The sequence below is a fragment of the Sceloporus occidentalis genome, unplaced genomic scaffold, assembly GCF_023333645.1.
Source record: "Sceloporus occidentalis isolate IW3139 unplaced genomic scaffold, rSceOcc1.0.p SCAF_3, whole genome shotgun sequence".
NCBI lineage: Eukaryota > Metazoa > Chordata > Lepidosauria > Squamata > Phrynosomatidae > Sceloporus > Sceloporus occidentalis.
The window spans coordinates 80,252,834-80,277,975 of record NW_028316983.1 but is presented as its reverse complement, the minus strand read 5'-3'; the positions used below and the strand labels follow the sequence as shown (position 1 = coordinate 80,277,975).

Here is a 25,142-nt window from a genome sequence, read left to right as displayed (position 1 = left end):
GAGGAAAATGGCAGCCATTTTGAATAAGGGCAACTGAATGGCTTCAGTTCAGAAAGCGCAGGGAAAGGACGAGGGCCAAGTCTCGCGATGTTTGAGTAGCAGGCGGCTCAGTTCTTGCTGTGTTGACTCTCTCTTTGGTGTCAGTTTCTCATCCCCAAACTGAGGGATTTCTGCCCTTTTTCCATACTAATACTGTGCTTGAGAACAGATACTTCTCCCCCTCAAGACCCACAGAGACCCCTCAGGCCCTGCTTTGAGAGGACTTTTGCCTGTTCTTCTTGCCCTCATAGCATGGGGGTAAGAAAAAGCTCTCCCTTTATGCAAGGGCTGTGGGCAGGGTGACCAAACGTCCTCCTTTTCCAGGACACGTCCTCCATTTCCACCTTCTGTCCAGGAGGGATTCCAAAATGCCTTACCATTCTGAGCAGGACTAAGAAGCATGGGTTTATATTTGGATTGGTGTTTGTAGCTTTCCTTGGGTCACATCCAACTTTTCTTTTCTTTTTGAGTGTCCTACATTTTGGTGGGCTTTGTCCTCTTTTGTGGTGAGGACATCTGGCATGGGTTGGGATGGAGTGGCCTCCCTGGTATGGGACTGATCTGGCGACTCTCTCTCTCTCTCTCTCTCTCTCTCTGCAGAAAATCGGGTTGCAATTGAAAGCCACCTTGGAAAACATCACAAACCTCAGACCAGTGGGAGAGGACTTTCGCTGGTATCTCAAGGTATGCCTACAGTGTTAGAGGGTTCCCAGTTTCATGCACATAGGAGTTTATCGCACGATGGAGATTGGGAGTTCATCCCATGAATATCCCGGAAAAATCACTTAATTACAGGAAACCATTTCATGTGACGCCACACAAAACCCGGCATTAAAGTGGTCGCAAAGAAGCATTAATGTGCATCCTTTTACTTTCGGGATTTCAGCGAGAATGCATTTCCGATATTGCTTTATTTGCGCAATTGCATGCAATAATTATTCGCACAATTACTTGCCATTTTTGCTTTATCTGCGGGGTGCTTTAAATGCACTTTAATCTCTTTAATGCCAAAATTAGCCCCAGTGTGATAAACTCCATACACTCTGTCTGTCTGTCTGTCTGTCTGTATGCAAAGGGATCTGTCAGCACTACTGAGACTGACTGAAAGAAGCTTACATAGACCTGAGCCTGTTTCCTCAGATAGGAGACTAAGGGTCCATACAGACAGACCAAAATAAAGCTGCTTCGGGTCACTTTGGAAATATGCTATTTAAATGATGCATGCGTCCTAAGAGGCCAGAAGCTGCGCCAAAGCTGTGGTCCAGACCATAGGATTGGACTGGTAACTAATCCCAAGCCCCTTCTTACACAAACCTTGCAAGGTAAGTTGGGCTGAGAAACAATGGTTCTCCCAAAGTTATCGACTCCACTAATGGTTAGCATGTGGCCGTACAGAGTGCAACCTATGTTTTCTCAGTGTTGCAGTCTTGGGGGACAACATCTTGGAGGGTGACAAGTTGGCTATCCCTGCTTCAGTTACTATATTCTACAAGTGGAAAGATCTTCTTTGCTATATTTCTTTATGTTGTCAGAATTTTTAAATCAAACTAAACTAATTATTACTGCCATATCATAGGTAACTTTATTTTCTTGTTGTTGGTGAAGTGAGTAGTGGTGTTTTGAAACTGCAGCCAGTCTTAGCTATTTTGTTAGCTCTAATGCTATTCCCCAAGAGTAAGTCTGGATTTGCATAGTTATGAGATTTTTTTTTCATGCAGAATATGTTAGATCTGCTTGGATCTGAGCATTAGCCCTTTTGCACAGAACTATTTTGCTTTAGGAGCCCACAGTTGTTTGCATAGTGTCAGTCTGCATTTGATTTTGTTTTATTTTTCAGCTGAAATGTGGAAACTGTGGTGAGGTATCAGAAAAATGGCAATATCTGCGATTAATGGTAAGTCTCAAAATGAGAATACAGGAGTAAATCTATTTATGTTGTCTGTGAAATGCACAGATATGGGATTGGCTCTAATTATATTGGAGTTTAGAAACTGGATGATTGCATCTTCTGGAATACTGACTGTAGGTAAATATTAATTGAACAACTGTGCTAGGATTGGAATATTTACTTCCATAAATGCATGTGTGTGCATGCACACACAGACACACAATCAAGCGACATTATTTATGGCTTGTTTGCTGCCCATCTGGATAATCCTTTACATTTATTTTAGTGGGAAAATTATACACTTATGCTATTCATAATTTATGCAAAGATAAGCTATTACAAGAAAAATCCAGAGTTTGAAAAGCTGTTTGGACTGCAACTTCCAAATTCTTTAACTGATGACCATTAGTCCTGTGGTTCAAGCAGGGAGTTGCTATTGTAGGCTGAAGCATGCTGTTGCTTGGACAGTAGACTGTGATGGGTAGAATGCTGTGTATATCAGTTTGCTTAGAAATCACTTTGCTTAGCAAGACCTACTAGATTACCGCACTACACTCTTATAGTGCTGCTATTCCACTTTAACTGCTCTCTGGTTGCCTCCTGTTGCATTCTGGGATTTGCAGTTTAAGGAGGACATCTTTAGAATGCTCAGCCAGAGAGCTCTTAGGCCTCACTGTATTACAAACCTCAGAATACAACAGGAGGGAGCCAGAGCAGTTAAAGTGGAATAGCAGCACTATAAGAGGGTAGTGCAGTAATTTACTAATTCTCAAGTAAGTTTATATAGGACTGCAACCTTTAAAATTATACCATTGTCATTTTTCGAGAGTGACATTATAGTCCCTTCAGGTTCCACAACACAACCAGGAGTTAAGGAGAATGTAGTAAAAAAACACCTGAAGGCTAGTGAAAACTATGATGGTGTTTGCTGCAGCAAATGTTTGAGCACCATATCCAACCTTTGTACTATTTTTTGCTCTTGACTGTTCAGCTTTGGAGCAGTAAGCAGTATAGTTTATGTTCAGTATGTCAGACATGCACCTGAGCTACTTAAAGTCTTGCCAGTTGGATATCCATAGCTCTAAATAAAGGTTTCAAGATTTTGAGGCTTACTGTATTCATATAGATGGATACTAAAAATACTGTTTTGTTTCAAGGAATGTACAGTTTTATACACACTGGCATAAGAATTATTCTAGTAAATGGAATGGAAGATTTGACCATTTGCTGTTTTTTTTGGGGGGGGGGGGGTTCTGCATAAGTTAACTCAGGAATTTCCTTTACTCATACAATATTTTTCTTCTGTGAACTGACTTATTGACAGAAGGAATATTAGGTATGGATGTGAACATCTGCCATCTTGCTTTCATAGTCAGTGGTTTAGCACTTCTATCTTTATTCGTTTTTTTCTTCAACCACAACCCATTAAAGTTGTGGCTTTACACATTAATAGTTTTTTGGCTTCCTTATATGCCATCATTCAATGGAAAGATTGCCATTATGTTTAGATTGGCGTCCTATGATTTGTGAGAAGTGAATATAGAATAAAAGGTTTCTGTGTAAATTGACTATTTGTTATAAGGACAGATTTTATGTGCTTTAAAGGCCAATTCTCTCGTTTGTTATCAGAGTGGTCTTCTTTAAGAAATAATTCATTTATATTTGCATAATATGGTTTCCATTATAAGCAGTAGTGTTAGCCATTGTTGTGGAGGAAAGTAACCTCCTTTTTTCTTTCTTTTTTAGGACAGCCACCCTCTCAAAGGAGGGAGGGGGAGTGCCACAATGGTGCAGAAATGCAAGCTGTGTTCCCGAGAAAACTCCATAGGTAGGCTGTTTTCTGTTCATGTATCTACAAGACATAAAGGACTGAGATGTCAATTTATCTCAAATGATTCCTTTGCTTATGCTTATGTTTTATAAGTATTTTTATTATTGGAGGCTACAATACTGATTTCTCAATGACTGCACTAAAATTATTAGTATAGAACACATTACCCAGTGAATACAAGTGGTCCTCTCAGTTGCAATTAAAGACCATTTTATTTCATAAGTTTTTGTTGGATTTGGTATATTTTGATTTTCATTATTTAGCCTGTCCAATTCCAATATGCTCTTTTTATGAAAGTTTACTTTTTAAATTGCTAGAGTGGTGCTTTTCCATGAGAAGACAGGTAAGAACACACACAGAGAGAGAGAGAGAGAGAGAGAGAAATGGAGGATTACAAGAAAATGTAGCTGGGGCTATAATCAGGAATACTTTCTGAGAGCTGGTAACTGTTATCTTTCTAGGTTTAATTTTTTTATCAAGACTAAAGACACAGTTCCATCCAGCACTGATGATTCCCATCACTTTATACTGCATTTGAGTCCCCTTGTCTACTCCTTCCTTGCTCCATTTCCATAACATACCTTCCCTGACTCTTATGTGTAACATTGAAGTTTCAGTGTCCAAAGCAAAAGTGCTGTTAGCTTGTTTTTCAAATTATTTGAGCTTCTGCTATCATCATTACCTAACTTCTTACAGACACTGACTGCAGTATTATTAACTTTAGCAACATATTATAAATCCAATAATACAAAAACCAGAGTGCTGAAATAAAGCAGGGTAAGGATCACTGTCTCATGCAATCTGATAAAGGGGGCTATTGTTTGCAGAAGTGTGGGCTACAGTACATTTGTTAGTCTATAAGATACCATAGTACTCTTAGGTGTTTGAGGGGCAACAGAGTAACATTTCTACCCCATTTGGAAATTTTCACCTGAGATCAAGCTGCCCTCTGTGGCAGAAACTCTAATCAGTTCATGTTGTTCCCATCCACATTTTATGTGACAAGCTGAAAGTTCCTGAAGTTGGTTCATTTCTAAAATGTATCCACTAAGCTGGAGCCGTATGTGCCAAAAGTGGTGCCAAAGTGTTTATAGTACAGACAGTTAAGGGTTGGTTATATGCTGAAAGAGTATGTAATTGGACCTGACAGTAAAAAGATAAACGAAGACAAGGTCCAACTGGCAGAGTACTAAAAATTATTGTTCAAGGAAGTTACACTGAGCATTAGTTTAAATGACTGCCTTAATTTCATTGCATTTGTTTATACAGTAGTCTCCTTTTAAACAGGACATATTACTGCAAAGCAGCTGAACATTTTTTTAAAATTTGCTTATATGAGGTCTTAATGCCATATAAGTCTTTGTCTTTCCACACATCTGTTTTTATTTTCTGCTTTCACTAAACTTGACAAATATCCTGTCAAACTGCTGTTTCCTCCTCCTCCTCCCCCAGCTTAGAAACACAGTGATGTTTACATTTTAAGGCCTTCACACCATATAACATGTTCTTTAACTTGCCTAGGGAAGGAGATTAGTATTAGTATTACTAAGTATTAGTAATTAAGTTAGTAATTAGTAATTAGATAATGAGTGTTACTTATTCTGGGGAAGGACTATTACAACTTAGTTTATGAAATGGCTTGCAGGTTAAATTGTTATTTTTTAAAAAACAAGAACAGGTACCATTACTTGTAGTGCTCTCTCTCCACTGTACTGATGCATAGTTGCAAAGTACCATTTCACTAACTAGTATATTAACATGATGTTTTCTCATAATTCTCAATGTGAAATGGGAATAGAGTGTGACTGAAAGGGAAATGGAGTGCAGTTCCAAACTTTGCTTTTTCCCCTTAAAAGAAATATAATCCTTGGAAAGAGAGAGAAATAGTAGTGTTTGATTCCCCCCCCCCCCATAACATGCTTTAGTGATTTGCCCATTGTCCTGTATTTTTTTGTTCTTCATTAAAAAGTTTATAAGCCTAGTTTATAAACCAGTTACAGTAGGATTTTACATTTTACTTGATCTGAGCTCATTTAAATCTCAGTATTATCACTGAACTGATTTGTGAACTACAGTGATACTTTTAAAATCCTAATTACAGGTGTTATTTATTACTGTCTTTCCCCTTTTTTCTTTCAGATATTTTGAGCCACACAATGAAGCCTTACAATGTAAGTTAAATTCTTTCCATCGTTATGGGTAAGATGGCAAGTTTCAGTAATTTTTAAATACCAAAGTGTTCAAGAGCCAGGATTTAGTTAAATCTTACACTGACAGCAGCAGCCCATTAACTAGCCTTGGTAAAAGCAGATTCCCTTTCCCCATAATTCCAGAGCAGACTCCCAAGTGATGTGAAGGGCTGCCAAGGGGAGAAGAGAAGTATTCTGTTGCAACTGATCTAGGCCTGCATGACTAGGAAAGAAATCACACCTTTTGACATCTACTGATGAGACTTCCCTCAGTTCAAGGAGCCAATCAGATTCTAGGCTTTGCCTGCTAATAAAACATGTGATCATTTACATATGTATTTTGATGTGTATATCCTTCATCCTTGCATTAAGATACCACATTCTAAACCTCCCTGGCTACTTCATTACAGAATGGCATGTATAGGATAGAAATTAGATAGAGACTGGTTATTGTGCAGTGTTAGCAATATTGTGCCTGGAGTATCCTTTGTATACATTTTTCCACATGTAGAAAACACAGAGGTGGCTGTGTCTTTCAGTATATACCAGGAAGATCTCCTGGGAATAATATATGTGGAATATCTGTATTATGCAGAAGGAGATAGGGCTCTGTAGTTCAGAAAAAATAATTTTAAGATGAAATCCTATGCACATTTACATTGGAACAACTATCATTGAGTTCAGTGGGGTTTATATCTGAGCAGAATGTTGCTACAGATAACAGCAACAACAACAAAAGTTTTGTCTGTCACTGATTCACTTATAAACAATTACAAGAAAGATTTTTGATGGACCGGAAATGAGAAGGCTTCGACTTTGATGAAAATAATTTGGGAGAAATATTGATGTCAGATACTAAAAAACTAACAGCTAAAATTTATGAGAAAATACTAAAACTACAATTAGAAAAGGAAATGGTGACAGATAATATGGTTAAATGGCTTTTTAAAATTTACAGTTGAATATTTTGTAGTGTTTACTATGTTATGGAACTATCCCTGGGGACTTACGGATGTTATTTGTACAGTTTGCTCACCCCTTACACGAGCTTGCCTTCTGTGGACTTGAGCTCACGCAGAAGGCAAGCCCAAGTCAAAACAATGGAGTGCATGCTCATGGTGCACGCACCATGGTGCACCAGGGGAACACGACCCATTATACCAAATGGGATTTGAGCATACGCTCAATTCCTCTTACGCGGGTCCGGAACGGATCTTCCGTGTAAGGGGCAAGACTACTGTAATTCTTAGTGTTAGAATAATTTTTAAAAATAAATTTTATTGTTAAAAAACATATTAACAATCATATACATGCAAACCTTTACCCCATACACTCATATTGACAACAATAATTAATCATACATACTAAATGAAGAGTCCTTCCCCCCTTTTCCTTTTTACTCAACCTATATCCCTCCACTTAAGATCTTCTCAAACTCCATCTTACCATCTTCTCTTCTCTCCCATTCACTCATCTTCCTTCCTACTTTTCTATCTTCCTACTTACACTGACCTTCCACACATACTTAATCCCATTTTACATTCTATCCTACCATCTGACTCTTCTTTGATTAATCTTCTACATCCTATATACTCATACAAACTATCACATACGTACTGACATCTACCTCTTTTACCGTGGATCCATCTTCCCCTAAATATGACTAACTTATCTGTATCTTTATTAAAATTTGACTAGCTATTCTAGTAGATCATGTCTTTATGATAGTCTAGGAAATAAATTTTGTATGTTCTCCCCAATCCATATGCCTCTAATATGGAAGCTAACTGTTTTGGTTTAATCCTAGGCTGAAGACAATGAGACATTTAAGACAGTAGTGGAGTTTGAGTGCCGTGGTCTTGAACCAGTGGACTTTCAACCACAGGCAAGTTCTTATGAATAGTTTTCAGAGCATCTTTCTTTGCACCATCTGCCTATTAAACCTAAATTATTATATAATCTTGCTTGTCTTGCTCTTTGACACTGACTTCTGCTTTGTGGCTAGTTCATGAACCTGTGCCAGGTAGTGACTTAGCACCCATATGAGATATTAATTCTCTTCAATCATCTGATACACATGAACATAATTAGAATAATTTGAGGGGTGAAATGTGGATGAACCCATCCTCCCGCATCATGTCCCCATAACTGGCCAGACTCCATAGATACAGCTATTTCCAGGATTGTGAGGGCCTATCACTAGGAGCCCCTCAGACAAAACGTTTGAATCAACAACCATTCAAAGCCAGGCATTTAAAAAGTAAGTATTCCAAGATTTCTGGGTAGGAGAATGTTAGTTTTACTTTCACCAGTATTTGGATGTTTTTATTCTCAAGCTTTTTTATCCCAACTGAAAAAGTTGCCAGTCAGGACCATCTCTGTTTTTGTACACTTCCTGTATCATTTAGGAACCTGAAATAGCAGGATTTTAAATTCCTTAAGGAACTGCTGCTGATATTCAGCCCCTCCATGTATGGAAGGCTGTATGTGGGTGAAGAGGATATATGGAGGGGACAAAGGTTTATTCTCATTCCATGATGGTAATACTGAGTGGGGAAAACAACTGAAGAGAGTTAAGGTGATCTTATGAAACAGGTAAATTCAGAGATTACTGTACCAGAGGTGTACATGGTTTGAGTTTTGTCTTGAGCTTTACAATTATGTAGCACTCCAAATATTATACATTTTCATTTTGCAGAGGGCATGGAAAATTTGAATTATGGTCAGACTGGGTTAAACTAGAACATGGGAATTCCCATGCTTATTTGGAGTATTTGTCTCCCCTCTTCAGCCACAAAGGGTCTCAGAGCAGCTTACCATTTGTTAATTTGACTGTTCTCTGTCCTCAGATTTACTGTCTAAATAAGACAGGACACACAAGGGAAAGGGAATGGTGGAGGGGGAGGGGATGCTCTTGCTGATACTGGTTCAACTTAATCTTAGGTCACGCCACAGATCATGGGAGGTCAGTGCCCATAGCACTCTTCCATTCTTTTCTCATTTGTGTCTTATGACAATCTGATTTTACAAATCGGTGTCATGTTGTATGTATGTAGAGACAGGCTAGGTAGTCATGATGACTCTTTCCTGGTAGATGTTATCAGGAATTATAGCTCCTATTTGCAATTATATATGTACAAGCAGGTGTGGGAATTGTGCAGCCTTCCAGATATGGAACTACAGCTCCCAGAATTTCTCACCATTGGCTTAATATCTGGAGGGATATACTTTGCCCATCCTGGTGTACAAGGTCAGATATGGCCATTTTCGCCTGCAATGCTATTGAATGCAGTGTGTTCATTTTAACAACCAGCAGGGGACAGCTAGCCCCTGCAAGACTTCCTTTAGCAGAAATTAAAACTGTCTCAGTTAAAACAACAGTATATTGTGATACCTTAAAGCAGGGCTGGCCAAAATGCAGCATTGTAGATGTTCACCTGCAACTCCTATGAGCCCTAGCCAACATAGCTAAAGGGAGCTGAAATCTAACACTATTTGAAAGATTGTCCTTTACCCTACCATACCTTAAAGAATAATCAATTGATTTTAGCATGCATGTTCATTATACTAAAGCACATTAGTAAGTGATGTTATAGTAAATAGGTAGATCTTAGAAAAGTGATGGGGGGCAGGGGACTACAGCTAAGGAATTCTGAGTGCTATAATCCAAAATCATAACTTTCCCAAGCTCTGATAAAAGTGCCACAACACTCTGCTGCAGCTGACACCCCATAGCTCTTCTTTTGCTGTTTTCTTTCCATCTATATGAATATAGAGATAACCATATACCTAAGAAGAGCTTTGTAAATGTTTACAGGCTGGTTTTGCTGCAAATGGTGCCGAGTCTGGAACGACTTTCAGTGACATCAACTTGTTGGAGAAGGTACAGTTTCTGATCATATTTATCAAAATAATTTCATACGCTATGACACTTGGGCCCTGAAGTAGACTAGTAACTTGGAAAAAGACAGCCTTGTCCTTTCATATACACTGAGGTCTTGGGCCCAAAGGGATGCTTCTGCATACTCAGTGCTTTCCAGGAAGGTTATCACATAACTGTGGAAATAACTTTAAACTAAGGTTCTAAAAGGATCAGAAGAACACTTATCTCTGGACTTTGTGGTTCTTGATCTTTTTATTACCCCCTTTAATGACCAAAACAGAGGAAGGAAGCCCACATAGCCTCTTATCATGTATGTGCATCTCAGCATATATCAGTTATTTTTCTTGTCATATTTCAACAAAAAATGCCCTCCCAGAGCTTTTTGGTTTTTTAAGGAAAACTTCCATTGGCACTCATCTGCAACTGCAGATAAGTGATTTTCATTGAGTGAGGAAAAGGTTAAACTCCCCATTTCTAGCTTTTCAAGTACTTATAATGGTCACATGCCCATCAGTTGTTTTTAATCCAGATGGCCCTCAAATTCTAACACTTCCGCATGTTGAGCAATTTTCAAGTCCTCTCCCCTTCTGTTGTTGAAACCTATAACAAGTTGAATATCCCTTATCTGAAATACTTGGGAGTAGAAGTGTTTTGGGTACCAGATTTTGGAATATTTACATATGCATAATGAGATACCTTGGAGATGGGACCCAAGTCTAAACATGAAATTCATTTATGTTTCATATATAGCATATCCCTATAGCCTGAAGGTAATTTTATACACAATATTTTAAATATTCACTCGAGCTTTGAGCAGTATGTAGAGGACTAGCAGTAAGAATGTACTGGAGATAGCAGGAGCCTTCTTGTTGAGTAAGATAAGGGTATATGTAGTCCTGTCATATTTAATATATGCAGGTAAAAAAAAATCTTAAATTGCAAGCACAGAATTGAAGGCCCACAGAAAACAAAAAATGTTAAGAAGTTTAAGACTAAAAATTACAGCTTCAACTTTTTCTGTTCTTATACCAAATGCAGAGGAATGTATTGCTGAAATGGAGATACAGGTTAGGTTCCAAGCGGATAATCCAAAATTGTACAACTTAAAGTTTTATTATTGTAATTTCATCCTATTATATACAGAGCTAATGTTGAGTATTTAATTTCACAGGATTGGACTGACTATGATGAAAACATAAAAGAATCAGTTGGCATCTATGAAGTTACCCATAGGTTTGTCAAATGCTGAAACTTTTGTTTTGTAAGAGATCATTTTCTACATAACCTTTTGTGAAATCTAGAATGAAGTCCTATACATTCTACTTCACGGGAGGACTTTGGGGCATAAAAGTATCACTGCATTTGGTTTAATGTGCAATTTGGGAGCTCCTTAAGGCATTGTATTGATGATGATTAAAGCGTAACAATGATAGTATGGTTGGGAGAGATAGTGCTCATTTAACAGCTGTCTTATTAACATGAAATAATTATAATATGTCCGGGCAACTTTCACATTTTACACAGAAGTACTTTATACCTAAAATACTTGCAACATATTTTGAAATCTTAAGTGTATGGTTTCGTCCTCCTGAACGTAAAGATTTTTTAAAGTGCTTCAGAGAAACAGCTATGTAAATGTCCAGGGAAACTGCACTGAGTAAACGAAAGTATCTGTCTGACTAATGTGAAAATCTTGCTATTCTACAATGCCTCAAAAATACCTGCACCACTCACTGAGGAATGGAAGATATCTATGGTTCCAGTACACTTCACAGCTCTGTTAAAAAAAAATGGAACTCTTTAGACACTGATGATAACTGTAAGCAGGATCCAAAGGCTGAGTTTCAGTAGTGTAACCAAGTTTTCCCACCCCTTTGTTCCTGTTGTCTTGCACTCTTCTCCTGCAGCTATCATTCATGAGATGCAAGAGGGAATTTCATAAATTATATATAGGATGTGGTAGAGGGCACATTGTAGAAGGGACAAAAATAAGGGGAACTCCCAGACAACAGAAGTCCATTCTGTTAAGAGGAAAGATTCTTAATTGTACCCATTTCACAGATTAGAGACTATGTTTTAGAAAATAAGAAAAATCAAGAAAGCTCATGAATGAAAAAATGCAACTTCTCTCTCCAGTGCACCCCGTCCCCCCATCTGTCGACGAAAGCTCTTCAACCATCCTACTTTTTCAGGGGTCAAAACTAGTTAAAGGGAGGGAAATGGAAAAATTGGGGAAATAAATAAATCTTCACATCCAAGGTAGTATGTTTTCCAGCTGTATTTTATCATCACAAAAATCTTTATATTAGTCCAAGATTGCTAGCAGTTCACATTTTCACTTGAATCTTTAGTGAGGCAAAATGGTTTCCAACGTAGAAATGTTTTAGATTGACATTCTGCTAAATATATCAAGAAAAATAAGGCCACTGTTCTAAGTGGATATTATTCACAGTGCATTTAGATTCTTCAGTTCAAACTTATTTTGTCCTCCTTGAGATGTTAGTTTTAACAGCTCCCATGTTAAAAATACACTTTAGAGAAGAACTACATTACAGTGGTTGGAACTGAAGTCCAAAGTAAGTTTGATGCAAATTTATTAAATTACATCTGTGGGATCAGACTCAAACCAGTCATGTATGAAATTTCTTGCTTAGCCTGTTGGACACGTTACAGGATGCTAAAAGCATATTTACTTACCTATCTCTATAATTAAAGTTTACTTTAGCTAGAAGTCTTGCCAGTTGAAGGGTAATTTTAGCTATTCTTTCAGATGCTGGTTTCATTCACCTGTAATTCACAATTACAAGGTGTTTCTTTGGAGAGAGAATATGAAAACTCTGCTATTTTGTTATGTGTTTCAGCTTGGTAACGTAATCTTGCTCAAAAATATTTTATTCTTGTGATTTAGTCTAATGAAAGGGCTTGCTTAAAGATACCTGAATTAGGCACGAGAACAGTGACAGAACACTCTATACATTAATATAGGGAGCATCTCTGTTCATACAGATTATAAATATATATCAAAATTATCAAACTGATCTGTATATTAGGAATGGAAAAAAACCTATACATGACATCAGGTAGCCTAAACACTACAGCTGGAATCCTGTTGGTTAGTCTCAACCAGAGTAGGGCCATTGAAACAACTATTGAGACAACATATAGGTAAATTCAAGTGAATCAGTTATTGTATTCTACTTTAGGCCTTACACTACACTGACATGTCTTTGGCAGATACTGGCACACACACAAAAAAAATTTCACAACCAGTAACATTAGCCTGTATGAGGAGGGAACTTATTTAGCATATTAGACTCTAAACATGATTATGTCGAAACCCAATCCAAAGCATTAAACTCATTATTTTAACTCTTGGTGTTTTAAAAAGTAGGTGCTAGGCTGAAACGCCACCCAGAATATGAAAAAAAAATCTAGTTGAAGATGATTTAGTATCCGGCTGTGGTTCAGTTAACCTGTTCACCTTCTAGAACATTAAAAATATCATTCAGTGACTTGTGCACACACTGGACAAATTCTTGCACATTCCTTGCTGGATAGCCAGAAACATTACACCCAATCCAGTTATCATGCACTCCATATGCTACACCAAAGCCATCAGGCACCACAGGCCCAAATCCACCCATGGAGACAGCAGAGCTGCTCAGAGTACTTGTGGAAAGAATATTATAATTAATCTGTGCATACGCTTGGTCCTGATAAAAGTCTGGCAAAGGAGATCCTGTAGATTCTGCCAGACACCGCAAGCCATACAAATGCCGATCAAAACCCTGACCTGCCAAGACAAAATGCAACAGTGAGTAGCATTTCAAAAACAAGTGTGGTTAAATTACTTTAAATTGGAATAGGTTGTACTGTAAGTTTAGTGTGTGTGTGTGTGTGTGTGTGTGTGCACGCACACACTTTCAAGTCACTTGTTGATTATAGCATCCCCATGAATTTCAGTTTTCTTCATCAAAGAATACTCAGTGGTGTTTTTGCAATTTCCTTTCTCTGAAGTATAGCTCACAGCACCTGGTTTTTGTTGATGCTCTCCCATCCAAGCCTAATCAGGGCTGACCCTGTTGAGCTTCTGAGATCAGACAGCATCTTGAGCCTTCAGGGTATTTAGGTCAAGCCTAAATTGTTTAATAATAATAATAATAATTATTATTATTATTATTATTATTTATACCCTGCTCTTCAGCCAAGGCTATCAGAGCGGCTTACCGTTTTCTGCCAATTTGGGCTGCATATGCAGAAGAAATTGGGTACTTCTGAAAGTGTAGTTTTGGATTCACTGCTGTTTATTCAGGCCCACACACCATCCTTTATTTCCACAATGATCAAGTTTACAGATAAGGGGGGCCCATTTGAGGGTTCTCCCATAAATTCCTTGGTAACCTCAATGTTCACAACAGTGCACAATGACATATAAACTGTATTTCCAAAAACGGAAGTAAGGAGGAAGGAAAAGATGCAAAGATGCAATTCCAGCTTCCTAGTTAACTCTTTCTTTGATGAATGTTAGATGAAAAGGGCACTATATATAAAGGGCTTGTGAAAAATGTCTTAGTCCTGTGTGAGTACTGGCTTCTTTGAAGGGTAAAAAGCTGTTTCACATTTTGGCAGCAGTCTTTTTGAAACACTCAGGAAGTTGAAGAGAATCTCAGCAAGTTTTCAAGTCTTTAAATCTATTCAAGCACTAGATATGTGAGTCAATTCAATCATCTAATGAGAACCTTTGCAAATAGGTTATGTTATTTTTTTTTAAAAAAAATTAAGATGCCTGCATGCACTAGATGATCTCAGTCTACCTGCAGTGTTTGCATTAGTGAAGAGATTGACTTGTGCAAATTGCAAGAGAAAATACACTACAACTTCATATTCACACTTACCCATAGCAGCTTCTTTTGTGAGCTGGTTGTGATACTTAGAGCACTCTGCAATCATCTGTCGCAGCTCTGCTGCACTGTGCTTGGACGACTTTCTGACAATAGCTTCTGAACAAGCCTTTGTATAAATTGAGGCAGGACGAATAGTTTCAGTGCGACCATGTTTGAAAGCGGCTGTGCTGCAAGATTCATAGGTGGCAACAGTTTGGCCATATTGTTGCAGAAAAGCCATCTGAAAGGCAAGCTGAGCAACAGCATCAGGACTGACTTTATGCTTCTTTAACAGGTCTTTGCCTCCTCTTTCAAACTGACGGGCCTCCACAGTCAGTGTTTTCACAGTAGCATCAAACTTTTGTTTAGCTTTGGTAATTCCTTCTTTTAAGGAATCATTCAGTTTAAAGTTAAGTTTCTGTACAGATGAGGCAGAATCAACAGCAGCAGGCTGAGACTGAGGTGTAATCGCAGGTGACTGGGTGCTGTCTTTAAATACTTCGTTCTGGAATCTAAGTACAGCTACGCCATCTCCCCAAGAGTGTTCAAAGTTAATTGCTGCAGTGCCATCTTTGGCTAAAATCAGGTTGAATGATTTGTCATACCACCTATTGGTGCCATCACCATGCAGCATGGTATGAGACAAGTGGTTGAAGTCTTTAATTGGAAAATCATCAAGGCACAGACAGAATATTGCTGAATCCACTTTTCTTAAGGCTTCCTTATTCCCATTGTCAAGTAGTTCCTGCCTCAGCCTTGCCCATGTGTCCCGGTTTTCACTTGTCAGATAAGCAAGAGGGAATGCTGGAACTGGACTGTTTTCAGAAAGGATGAATTTTAGGTGTGCTTGGATTTCTGAAGGCTTCATTATATTCCCATCTATGTCTATCACATCAAATATGTAAAAGTTTCCATTTCTTATCACCAATAAGTGCCTCTCACTTTCATCTGTAAATAATTCATCCCTGTTAATCTTAGGCAATCTAGTGGAATTGAAAAGCCTGAAGTACTGTGACATGTCTAATGGGTAGGCATTCACCATATAGGCACCATACCATGACAGAGAAGAAGGCACAAAACGAATAAACTTTTTAAAAGTCTGAGTGTCACTTTTGGCTGGGTTGAGATGAAAAACTTCTGGTTCTAAAATGTTAGCCCTAAGAGTCTTCAAGAATCGCAAAGCAGAAACAGTCATGTTAGTTGCCCTTATGAGTTGGTTGTTATAATCCACTTTGGAGTCAGCATTGAAAACCATGAAAGGATTGAAGTTCAAAACAACTGATTCACGTGCCCGTAGGTACATGTCAAACCATGGCCCTAAAATTGAGAGGTGATAGAACAATAAAGACAAAGACCAAGGGAGAATGTGTTATTAATGTGTGATTCTCATAAAAGGGGCTTATTATTGCAGTCTATGAGATGTTGCAAAACATAGGTGTGCAAGCGTGGAATCCTATTAAGTCTTTCTGCTGATGGAAGTACTTCCACCTGAGAAACCTGGAGGAGATAATTCCCCTTATAGCTTCCCATCATACACCCTCAAAATCTGGAAGGTTGGGGGACTCTCTGGAAACAGCTTTGGAGGCAAGAGAGAACAAATCTTTTCCCATTAACCTCCCTTCTCATGATTCTGAGTTCCACCTCAGGTTCTTGCAATCTAAAATGGATCTCTCATTTACTTATTCTTCATAGACTGAGCATATGACCCTTACTGTACATTAGTTTAGCAGACAATTTTATATTCAATATCCATTAACAGTTCACTGTCATTTGCAACCTAGCACTGTGTTTTTGAAAGAAAAAACAACACATTCACTTCTTTACCTTCCTTCCTGCCTGTCTCTTCTGGTCTTTCCTTGACATCTTCCTTTATCTCTGCTGTCCTTTCCTCTCCATCTTTCCTACAACAAGTCTCAGTTCCTCAGCCAAGATTTCACTTCTAATCCCTGTCTTCATTCTATCCACTAATGTAACTGAGTTTAGACTTGACTTTAGAACTGTTGATTTTCTTCACAAATATGAGGGCTGCAAAGGAAATGTTAATGGGAGATGAAAAGTAACAATGTACTGTACATAGTGCACATAGTAAAGCAAATACATTTATTTCCATCTTATGCTCTGAGAATTCTTCATTTTTCCAGCTTAATAACATAAAGCTTAAATAAAGTGCAGTGCTCCTTGAAAGTCAGGGTGACAGCAAAAATTCATAGGCACGTGTGAAACAGTGCCTCCTACTTTAGCATGTTCTGTTGCCTTTATAAAATATTTTAGAGAAAGCAGAATTTAAGCAAATAAATCTTAGGTGAAGAAACATTAAAAAATTGATGTTTTGTTTCAAAGTCACTCAGAGATGTCAACAAAAAGAATAAGATGAATGTTCTTATTCATATATTCATGTATACAGCTTGGGTAGAAAATATAAGATTGATAATTAAGAAACTGCCTTCTTGTGAACGTTTGTACATTTAACTACAATGCACATGTTCCTCATGCTCATCTGAATGTACTTCCCCATATCAATATCTGCTAGGTTAACTTGCCTGTTCTTGCTTGACTATCCTTCCAATCTTCATTTGAACAAATATTTTGCAACACTTATGCTTCAGGCTGTCAGGCTCCTGTTTGGCTGTCATTCACCCAATCTTAATTTAAACAAAGTAAATGTTTCTGCAAAACCTGTGCTCATGTAATATCCAATGAGAAAAAAGGGGGCAAGAACAAGAGACTCATACCCCTTCTATATAATAACATTTTTTCCTTCACACATTTTATTCTTCAGTATACTGAAAGGTCTGGCTCATCTTCACCATGGAATCATTCTAACTTTTCTCAGCTGAGTATCAAGCATGTACTATGGGGCATACACTATTTTAATTCTGAATTTAATACAAAGTTATATTGCTGTGCAATGTAGAGGGCTGGTTGTGATTCACTGCCATCACAAATCAATTAATGGACTAATTGATAATATTCACAGGAAAAAAAAGTTATTGGGGGCAGGGTGAAATTTATACCAATACCAGATATGATCTATGCAGAAGTGCTCTTAGTCTCCATGGATATTTTTTATAAGCACTAGCAGGATACAAGTAAGGGGGAACTCCTTTGAGAACTAATGCAACATTTAAAATTGATTAAGCTACATGCTATAAACCTTTTCTTGTTGTCTGTTCTTCTATTTCCTTTCTCTTATTTGATTTGATGTCTCCCTTCCTTAAGGCTGTGGTCTTCTGCTGTTTGCATATTTCATGTTCTCTGATAAAATAAAAGCTGTTTTTTCTTAAGGCTGAAGCATGCCTCCTGTCCTCTCTCTCATTCTGTCTGCCTTTTCAGAGGCAATTTTACTGCTCCGACTAAGTTGAATTGTCTGAAGGCTGTTGCTTGCTTGAACTTTCTGTAACAGATTCACGTTTATTTAAAATCAGTCATTGGTCATAACGTTATTTTCCCTCATTACATAGTTTCCTTATCAGAATGTTATAATCTTTTATGGCAGCCATAAACTTTCCTCCCTCCTCATGTTCCTGTACCACTTTATCTTCCAAAGGAATACAAAAGGGCTATATATTGCAAGACAGACCACTGGCACATCTAGTACTGTCTACTCCAAAGGTGGGGAAACCTGCTTTGCTGTGAACTATGGGAATTCTGAGTATAAGCACACTAGTGCCACATGTCACCGGTAGGCAAAGCCATCCCTCTGTCACCACGATATGATTGCCCATACCACATTCACTATTTCCTATACATTCAGATGTTCTCTCTCATGCAGCTACACAGCATCCTCTGCAATGAGGCTTTTTAAAAACCAGTCATTACCACTAATGGATGGTTTTTAAAAGCTCATTAAAGTGAAAGAGGTGTGGTTTTCTGAGAGACAACATTGCGGGAAAGGACTAGCCCCACACGTACACAGTAACAAATCTTCTGCCAAAACAACCCTAGGATAAAATTAGGCATTTAAAAGCCTCCACTGTCACCAATGTGGAGTTTTTAAAGCCAGACTAGCATGGGATGGAGGAGAGGAAATACCTTATCTCCAGTCACTGATTGGAGATCAAACCATAAAGAAGCTAAGAGATATAGTCATAGTAGCCTGGAATATCAGCATGTAAAAGGATCTTGTAGCACCTTTGAACCTAAGGGCGCATCCACTGCAGAATTAAAGCAGTCTGACACCACTTTATCTGCTGTGACTTTATCCTACAGAAATCTGGGATTTGTAGTTTGGTGAGACACCACAGTTCTGATAGGCCAGGCTGAATACCTTGCCAAACTACAAATCCCAGGGTAGAGTCATAGTAGTTAAAGTGGTGTCAAACTGCTTTAGCACCTTTGAACCTATATGTGGATACACTCCAAATGAGCAAAAGATGTAGCATAAGCTTTCAGAGACTTGGTCTGCTTCTGAGGAAGTAGACCAAGTGTACAAAAGCCTCTGCTAAGTGAAGTGTCCTTCACTTAGGAGCAAAGCATAATAGCAAAAACCCCTGAATATGGAGTAGCATGGGGGCATGCTGTGTGCATGCCGCACGCCCCGACACCACCCCTACGCTGGCAACATGCCGCCCCACTGACCACATAGCGGGTGGTGTCATGGCGCTTCTGCATTTACATACACCGCACCTCAGGAAAGGCCAGCTTTTTGCCATCTCGAAAAGGAGCAACTTTCTCCCGCTTCTTTTTGAGCCAGAAAATAGCCGGATTGGGACTGCGGCATCAAGCGCTAAAAGGGGTGGTGGCAAGCCACTCCTTCATGACAGTCTGTTTCGCCCCTTAGTCTGAAAGGTACAAAGGGATTGTTTGCATACAGAAAGAAACTGACATACTGGGTAGAGGCTTTCTGCGGGCTGGTTTATATTTCTGTGGCCTGGAGATCCCCTTATTTAGTCAACTCCAATTAGTAAAATTTCTCCAAGACCTTGTGTGAAGATTGTTTTCAGTAATTTTTTTGAATACGAGATGCCAGGAATCAAAATCGGAAAATTCTGCAAGCAAAGTGTGTATTTGCTCTGACAATCAGCTACAGTCTTTTCTATGGCATGTCAGCCCTTAGGGCCTAGGCCATTTATACAACCCCAGCAGTTAGTTTATGCAAACACAGATGCGAAACTTCTCTTTAGAACAGTCAACATTAGATTTTAGTAAACTGGTTTGCAATATACTACAACAGCAAACATCACCATAATTAACTATTCTGCTCTGCACTGAACAGAGTTTTTATATTGTTGATATTCTCATTCTAGCCCTCTGTATTTTTAAATATATTTTATTAAGCTCAAGATTACCTATCAGGATTTTTTTTAAACAGAATATCGAATACAATGAAATGTGTTCATCTGAAGCCAGAATTAATTAGTGACTATAGCATTAAATAATGACTTGCAAGTGTGAATGGACCATCACACATACAGCTTTCATGTTACCCAATATTTCCTTAAAACACTGTGGTTTGGATCCAGAATTAATCAAACTTAGAACAGATCCACTGAAAACAAGGAGACAAGTTCAATAGGTTTTCTCTTAATTCAGACCCAAGCCAATCCTTTTTAATAATGTCAGTTCACACAGGATGTATAAGAGTGAATGAAATAGCCCACATCCCTCTAACCTCAGAAAGAACACACTCTAACAATGATGCACAACCCAGCAATTTGGAGAACAGATACCAGGAACACACATTTTACAATTACTTTCCTACCTGAAATATAACTAGTATGCTTGTTTTGTTTGTCCTGTGAAACCAACTGCTCATGTAATTCTCTACCAATTCCTTTCCCAAAATTGGTAGCAAGTTCTTCAGTTTTCCTTTATATTAAAAAAGAGAGAGAGAGAAATTTAGTAAAGCTGCTACGCCTGTTTCTGAAAAGTAAAATATCTGAATAAATGCTGCAGGACAACTTGGGTCTAAGCCATAAAAGTCTTGTGTTACTTTCCCTTCCCCACTTGAATCTTACAAAAGCTGAGAATAAAGAAGTGATTTTTATATTTACATGACAGCAAGATTTTGGATTACTTTAGCTGTTTATGTTCACAGAAAGGAGAAGCTGCTGTCGGCATTGTGCAAGATGTGTGAAGATTTGATCCTTGGTTTCTTCCTTGTTCTTACCTGAATTGGTCATTATCTAGAAGAGGCTTTTGTGCATTCAGGTATCTTCTAATTGTGTCTTCAAGTTTTGGAATTGGCAAACTAATAAGGTGGTGGAAAAAATTAAAACAATATTAAACAACATTCTTAAAAGCACTCAAGAAAACACATGTTAACCCAAAAGCAGACCACTGAGCAATGTATATAGCAGGGCAATCCTATATACAGGTGCAGAACACTTCAGCATTGAACAGTTCACCATCCACAACCCTGCCAGGCTTCTACGGGCAATGCAGAAATAAAAGAGAAGCATTATCCAAATGCCTTCCCCAATTCACTCTCACTGCAAGTAATACAAATGATATTGGGTATTTCCCCCTATATGGTGAGAACCATGGATCCAGAGGTTCCCCTGATCCACCCCTTTTTATTTCTCCTAACATTACACATCAGGAATGTATATGATGCAAAATTTTCCATAATGGAACTGATCTCTTCCCTCCAAGGTCAGAACCACAGGACTTCTGGCTAAGTTGCAGAAGTTTTCCATCAACTCAAGTTACAATTCATGATACAATAAATCTTGCATACCAAAGAACAAACTTATTCTCTGAGTATCAATTGTTATATTGTCAAAGCAGTATCATTCACATGCAGGAGGGAGCAGTTTGGGGAATGAGTTTTGCAGATGTGCAAAAAACTTTAGTAGTGGGGAAGAGTCCTTAGCACACTCACTGGGCAACTACAATTGGCTGACTGTTGTGAGAGAGAAAAATGGGTAGGTAGGGTTTCCTGGAAGAAGAGCATTCTTTGGTTGGCTTGAACATAGAATAGGAGTACCCTATGCTGCAACATTTTGCTGCAGCTCCCACGTAAGCTTCCATGATGGGAGAAAGGCAGGGTATCAATTCAATTTAAATAAATAATTATGTAAAATAAGTTACTATACAAATTATGTCAGGTTTCTACCTCCTTTGCCACAGGTTTCATCGCTTGGAAGTTGCTTGCCTAGAAAGAACAGACTGGAAAAGTATGGTATATTGAGAACAGGCTAAAATGTATGTTCCATTTATCTGACTGGTATTTAGGCAGATCAAAGGCAAGAATCCAGTGCAGGAAGGAAAAGCCACAGGCACAGTAGCTAAGAAAACAGGAAGGAACTGAAACAACAGGCTGTTCAGAGCCAGAAGATTCTGCCTGCCTTTCCTTGTCACTGCTGTGTGACTGTGTATGTGTGTAATTACTAGTGTAGTGATCTTTACAGCATGATCCTAAGTATATTATCAGGAACTAAACAACAGTTAACAACCTGCAAAGTAAAGAACCTGAAATAATTTTACCTCCTGATCTGTTCCTATGTTTTTGTTGGGTATCATCATCAAGCAGGTGTAAGAACAGGTATTTCAGTACTGTAAAAGAATATCTGGATAGCAATGATAGGAATCATTTCTTCCTTGGAGCAGTAACCTTTTGCCTACATTCTCTACAAGGGCTAAAGGCTTCTTACTACCAGCTGCAACTCAGATTGTTCTCTCATTTTCATATTAAACTTCCTGAAACATCTCTAAAGCTGCATTCAGAAAGTGGCATTTCTTTTTTTCACTGTATCTGCTCTAGAAAGCAATACATCCCCTTCCTCCCAAAGCACTATCAATCCAGTACTGAATTAGGAGAGGTCTTACTGAGAATCGGTGGACCTTTGCAATCTACTAAATGCAGTGAATACATCAGTGGAAATCACAAATCATGGCCAGCCAACATTTCTGATCTTGTATTGCCTACACATGAGAATACACCTGTGGCTTTCAAATGATGGGGTGCAGCCTCCAGGGCAGGGTGACCAGACATGTCCTCCTTTTCCAGGACATGTCCATTTCATGACCAGGAGGCATTTCGAATTGTCAACTATTTTAGCATGACTAAGAAGCATGAATTTATAATTATATGAGTGTTGTTAGCTTTTATTTGGCAATGTCCTACATTTTCCGGTGCCTTGTCCTCCTTTGCAGTGAGGACATCTGGTCACCCTGCCCCAGGGGAGGTGCAAGAGTTGCTCAAGTGGGGCATGAGACCTGGAAGTCCTGATCCCCCCTCCTCCTCCTCTTCCCAAATCTTTTTACGTGTAAAATTGACACATTGAGAAAAAACCTGATTCTCCATCCTAAGAACACTATTTTTGAAGGAGCATCCATCCCCTTGTTTCATGAAGCTGGCCAGTGTGATGGCAAGGCTTTCCACACCTGTGTTGGTTACAAAGTGCTCATTCTCAGGAACCCCACACGCCTGGATGGAGGGAAGGAGGCATTTTTCTCAAGGGCCAATTGTCCCATTCTTCAGAGGAGAAGGAGGCACTTTTCTCATGCTCAGAGACAAGTTTCCCCATTCCTCATCCTCTCTGGAGTTAAGAAATTTCAATTTAAAAGCAGAGAACTGGGGTGTCCCTCTCCTCCTTCCCCCTCCCCCTTGGCTTCTTCCCCTCACTCCCTCCAACCCCTTCAGCATTTCAATGGGACACAGGGGAGGTCCGAGGAGCAGCAGTGGTGTCAAACCCCCCCCCTTTTTTTATGGTGTCACTTGGTGCGGTCCGCACCCCTCTGGCCTTCAAGTGAAGCGACTGGGCCAAACTAAATCGGAGAGAAAGGGGAGAGCTGAGGTCCGCCATTTCACACACAGAGAGAGTGAGACCCTCCTTACCGGGGCAGGCTCCTCTGGTAGTGCAGGGTGGGGACGGGGCTGCGGTGCAAGTACTGGGAAAGGGCTTCGTCCCGGCTGTAGCTCCTCCGAGGCCCCAGGAGGAGAGGCGGGAGGCGAGCCAGAGAGGGCCCCCGAAAGTGGGGGGCCGAAGAGAGCGCCAGCAAAGCCCCCGTCGCCATGGAAGGAGCTGTAGTTTGACCCCGAGGAGGAGTCGGAGGACACAACAAAGCCCGCCTTTGGGAGGAGGAGGAGGGTAGTCGAAGGCGGATGCTTCTGCCGGCCCTCGAGGGAGCCACCGCCTTCTTTGGCTTCTTCAGGGAAGGAGGCGGGCTTCAGTGGGTGACTGACTGCCCTCCATTCCCCAACAGTGCCTCAGAAGCAGGGATTTAGATTTCTAAGAGGTTTTTTTAGCCGCCTTGAGCCCCTCTACTGGGAGGAAGGCGGGCTATAAACAAACATCATCATCATAATAATATATTACTATATAATAACAATAATTTTATTATTATTATTTTATTATTATAATTATAAATATAATTATAAAAACTATAATAAACAATTAAATTATAAATTAAATCTAACAATATATTATAATATTATAATTTTATAATAAATTATAAATTTATGATTATAATAAAATTATAATAACTAAATTATAAATTAAATTTATTATTATTATTATTACCACCTATTATAGAGTTTTCTTGGCAAGATTTGTTCAGAGGGGGGTTTGCCATGGCCATCCTCTGAAGCTGAGAGAGTGTGACTTCTTGCCCAAGGTCACCGAGTGGATTTTTATGGCCAAGCCAGGATTCAAACCCTGGTTTCCAGAGTTATATATAGTCCAATGCTCAAACCACTAGGCCACGCTGGCTCACTTTTACCTTCACAAGTTCAACCTAGAGACTGAAGAAATAGAAATAGTAAAAGAATTCCCATACCTGGGCTCAAACATTGATAGAAATGGGGACTGTAGTTAGGAAATGAGAAGATTAAGAATGGGCACGGTGGCTATGAAAGAAGTAGAAATGATTCTAAAATGCGAAGATATACAACTGAGCACAAAAGTTAGAATCATACAAGCCATCGTATTTCCTACTACCATGTACAGACATGAGAACTGGACATTTAAGAAAGACGATAGGAATAAAATCCTTTCATTTGAGATCTGGTGCTGGAGAAGAGTGCTGAGGATCCCATGGATAGCCAAAAGGACAAACAAATGGGTCCTAGAGCAGATCAACCCAGAAACTTCCCTGGAAGCTAAGATGACCAAACTGAGGCTGTGGGAAAGGTGGAGGGAAGTAGAAAGAGAGGAAGGCCACATGCCAGATGGATGGACTCTATTAAGGAGGTCATGGGTATGGGATTGCAGGAATTAAGCAGAGCAGTGGAGTGCAGAGGGTCTTGAAGATGTCTCATCCATAGGGTTGCCATGGGTTGAGATCGACTCAAGAGCAGTTAACAACAATAAAAGCTAAAAATATAATTTTGCTTATCGCTTTTAAGCATCTTAAAACTGTGAGGTGGCTGCCACACTGCAGAAATAAAAGAGTTCAACACTGCTTTAACTGCCAGGGGCTCAGTGCTATGAAATGCTGGGGTCTGAGACATTTAGCCTTTTCTGTCAAGAGGGAACCACCAAAC

The 25,142-nt window shown here is 39.1% G+C and overlaps 2 protein-coding genes across 7 annotated transcripts; one reads left to right on the top strand and one right to left on the bottom strand.

Annotated features, from left to right (window-relative positions):
- Positions 1–22,013, top strand: CZIB (CXXC motif containing zinc binding protein). Of its 3 annotated transcripts, XM_089515182.1 has the most exons (10): positions 1–297; positions 640–723; positions 1,877–1,933; positions 3,674–3,755; positions 5,898–5,929; positions 7,755–7,832; positions 9,765–9,830; positions 11,002–11,063; positions 20,751–20,863; positions 21,785–22,013. In XM_089515182.1, the coding sequence occupies exons 1-9, from the start codon at positions 292–294 to the stop codon at positions 20,824–20,826; spliced, it is 543 nt and encodes a 180-aa protein (XP_089371308.1). In that variant the 5' UTR covers positions 1–291; the 3' UTR covers positions 20,827–20,863; positions 21,785–22,013. The 3 variants fall into 3 exon arrangements, with proteins under 3 accessions (XP_089371308.1, XP_089371309.1, XP_089371310.1); XM_089515183.1 differs by lacking the exons at positions 20,751–20,863; positions 21,785–22,013 and adding an exon at positions 11,967–12,039; XM_089515184.1 differs by lacking the exons at positions 20,751–20,863; positions 21,785–22,013 and having other exon boundaries at positions 4–297; positions 11,002–11,265.
- Positions 13,114–23,683, bottom strand: LOC149316302 (carnitine O-palmitoyltransferase 2, mitochondrial-like). Of its 4 annotated transcripts, none has more exons than XM_089515178.1 (5): positions 23,496–23,683; positions 20,823–20,903; positions 20,415–20,521; positions 14,726–16,030; positions 13,114–13,623 (listed from the first exon to the last, which is right to left on the bottom strand). In XM_089515178.1, the coding sequence occupies exons 1-5, from the start codon at positions 23,672–23,674 to the stop codon at positions 13,295–13,297; spliced, it is 2,001 nt and encodes a 666-aa protein (XP_089371304.1). In that variant the 5' UTR covers positions 23,675–23,683; the 3' UTR covers positions 13,114–13,294. The 4 variants fall into 4 exon arrangements, with proteins under 4 accessions (XP_089371304.1, XP_089371305.1, XP_089371307.1 ...); XM_089515179.1 differs by lacking the exons at positions 20,823–20,903; positions 23,496–23,683 and adding exons at positions 16,538–16,738; positions 17,868–18,107 and having other exon boundaries at positions 20,415–20,502; XM_089515181.1 differs by lacking the exons at positions 20,823–20,903; positions 23,496–23,683 and adding an exon at positions 17,868–18,107 and having other exon boundaries at positions 20,415–20,502.
- Between the last annotated feature and the right edge of the window lie 1,459 nt (positions 23,684–25,142).

Bases quoted from the DNA above. Each gene is read 5' to 3' on its own strand.
- CZIB (XM_089515182.1), top strand. The intron at 724-1,876 runs GTATGCCTACAG...TTTATTTTTCAG, and splicing joins ACTTTCGCTGGTATCTCAAG to CTGAAATGTGGAAACTGTGG. The intron at 7,833-9,764 runs GCAAGTTCTTAT...AAATGTTTACAG, and splicing joins CAGTGGACTTTCAACCACAG to GCTGGTTTTGCTGCAAATGG.
- LOC149316302 (XM_089515178.1), bottom strand. From the start codon at position 23,674: ATGGCGACGGGGGCTTTGCTGGCGCTCTCTTCGGCCCCCCACTTTCGG. The intron at 16,031-20,414 runs GTAGGAAAGTAA...TCTCAATTTTAG, and splicing joins GCATACTAGTTATATTTCAG to GGCCATGGTTTGACATGTAC. The intron at 13,624-14,725 runs GTAAGTGTGAAT...TTGTCTTGGCAG, and splicing joins CACAAAAGAAGCTGCTATGG to GTCAGGGTTTTGATCGGCAT.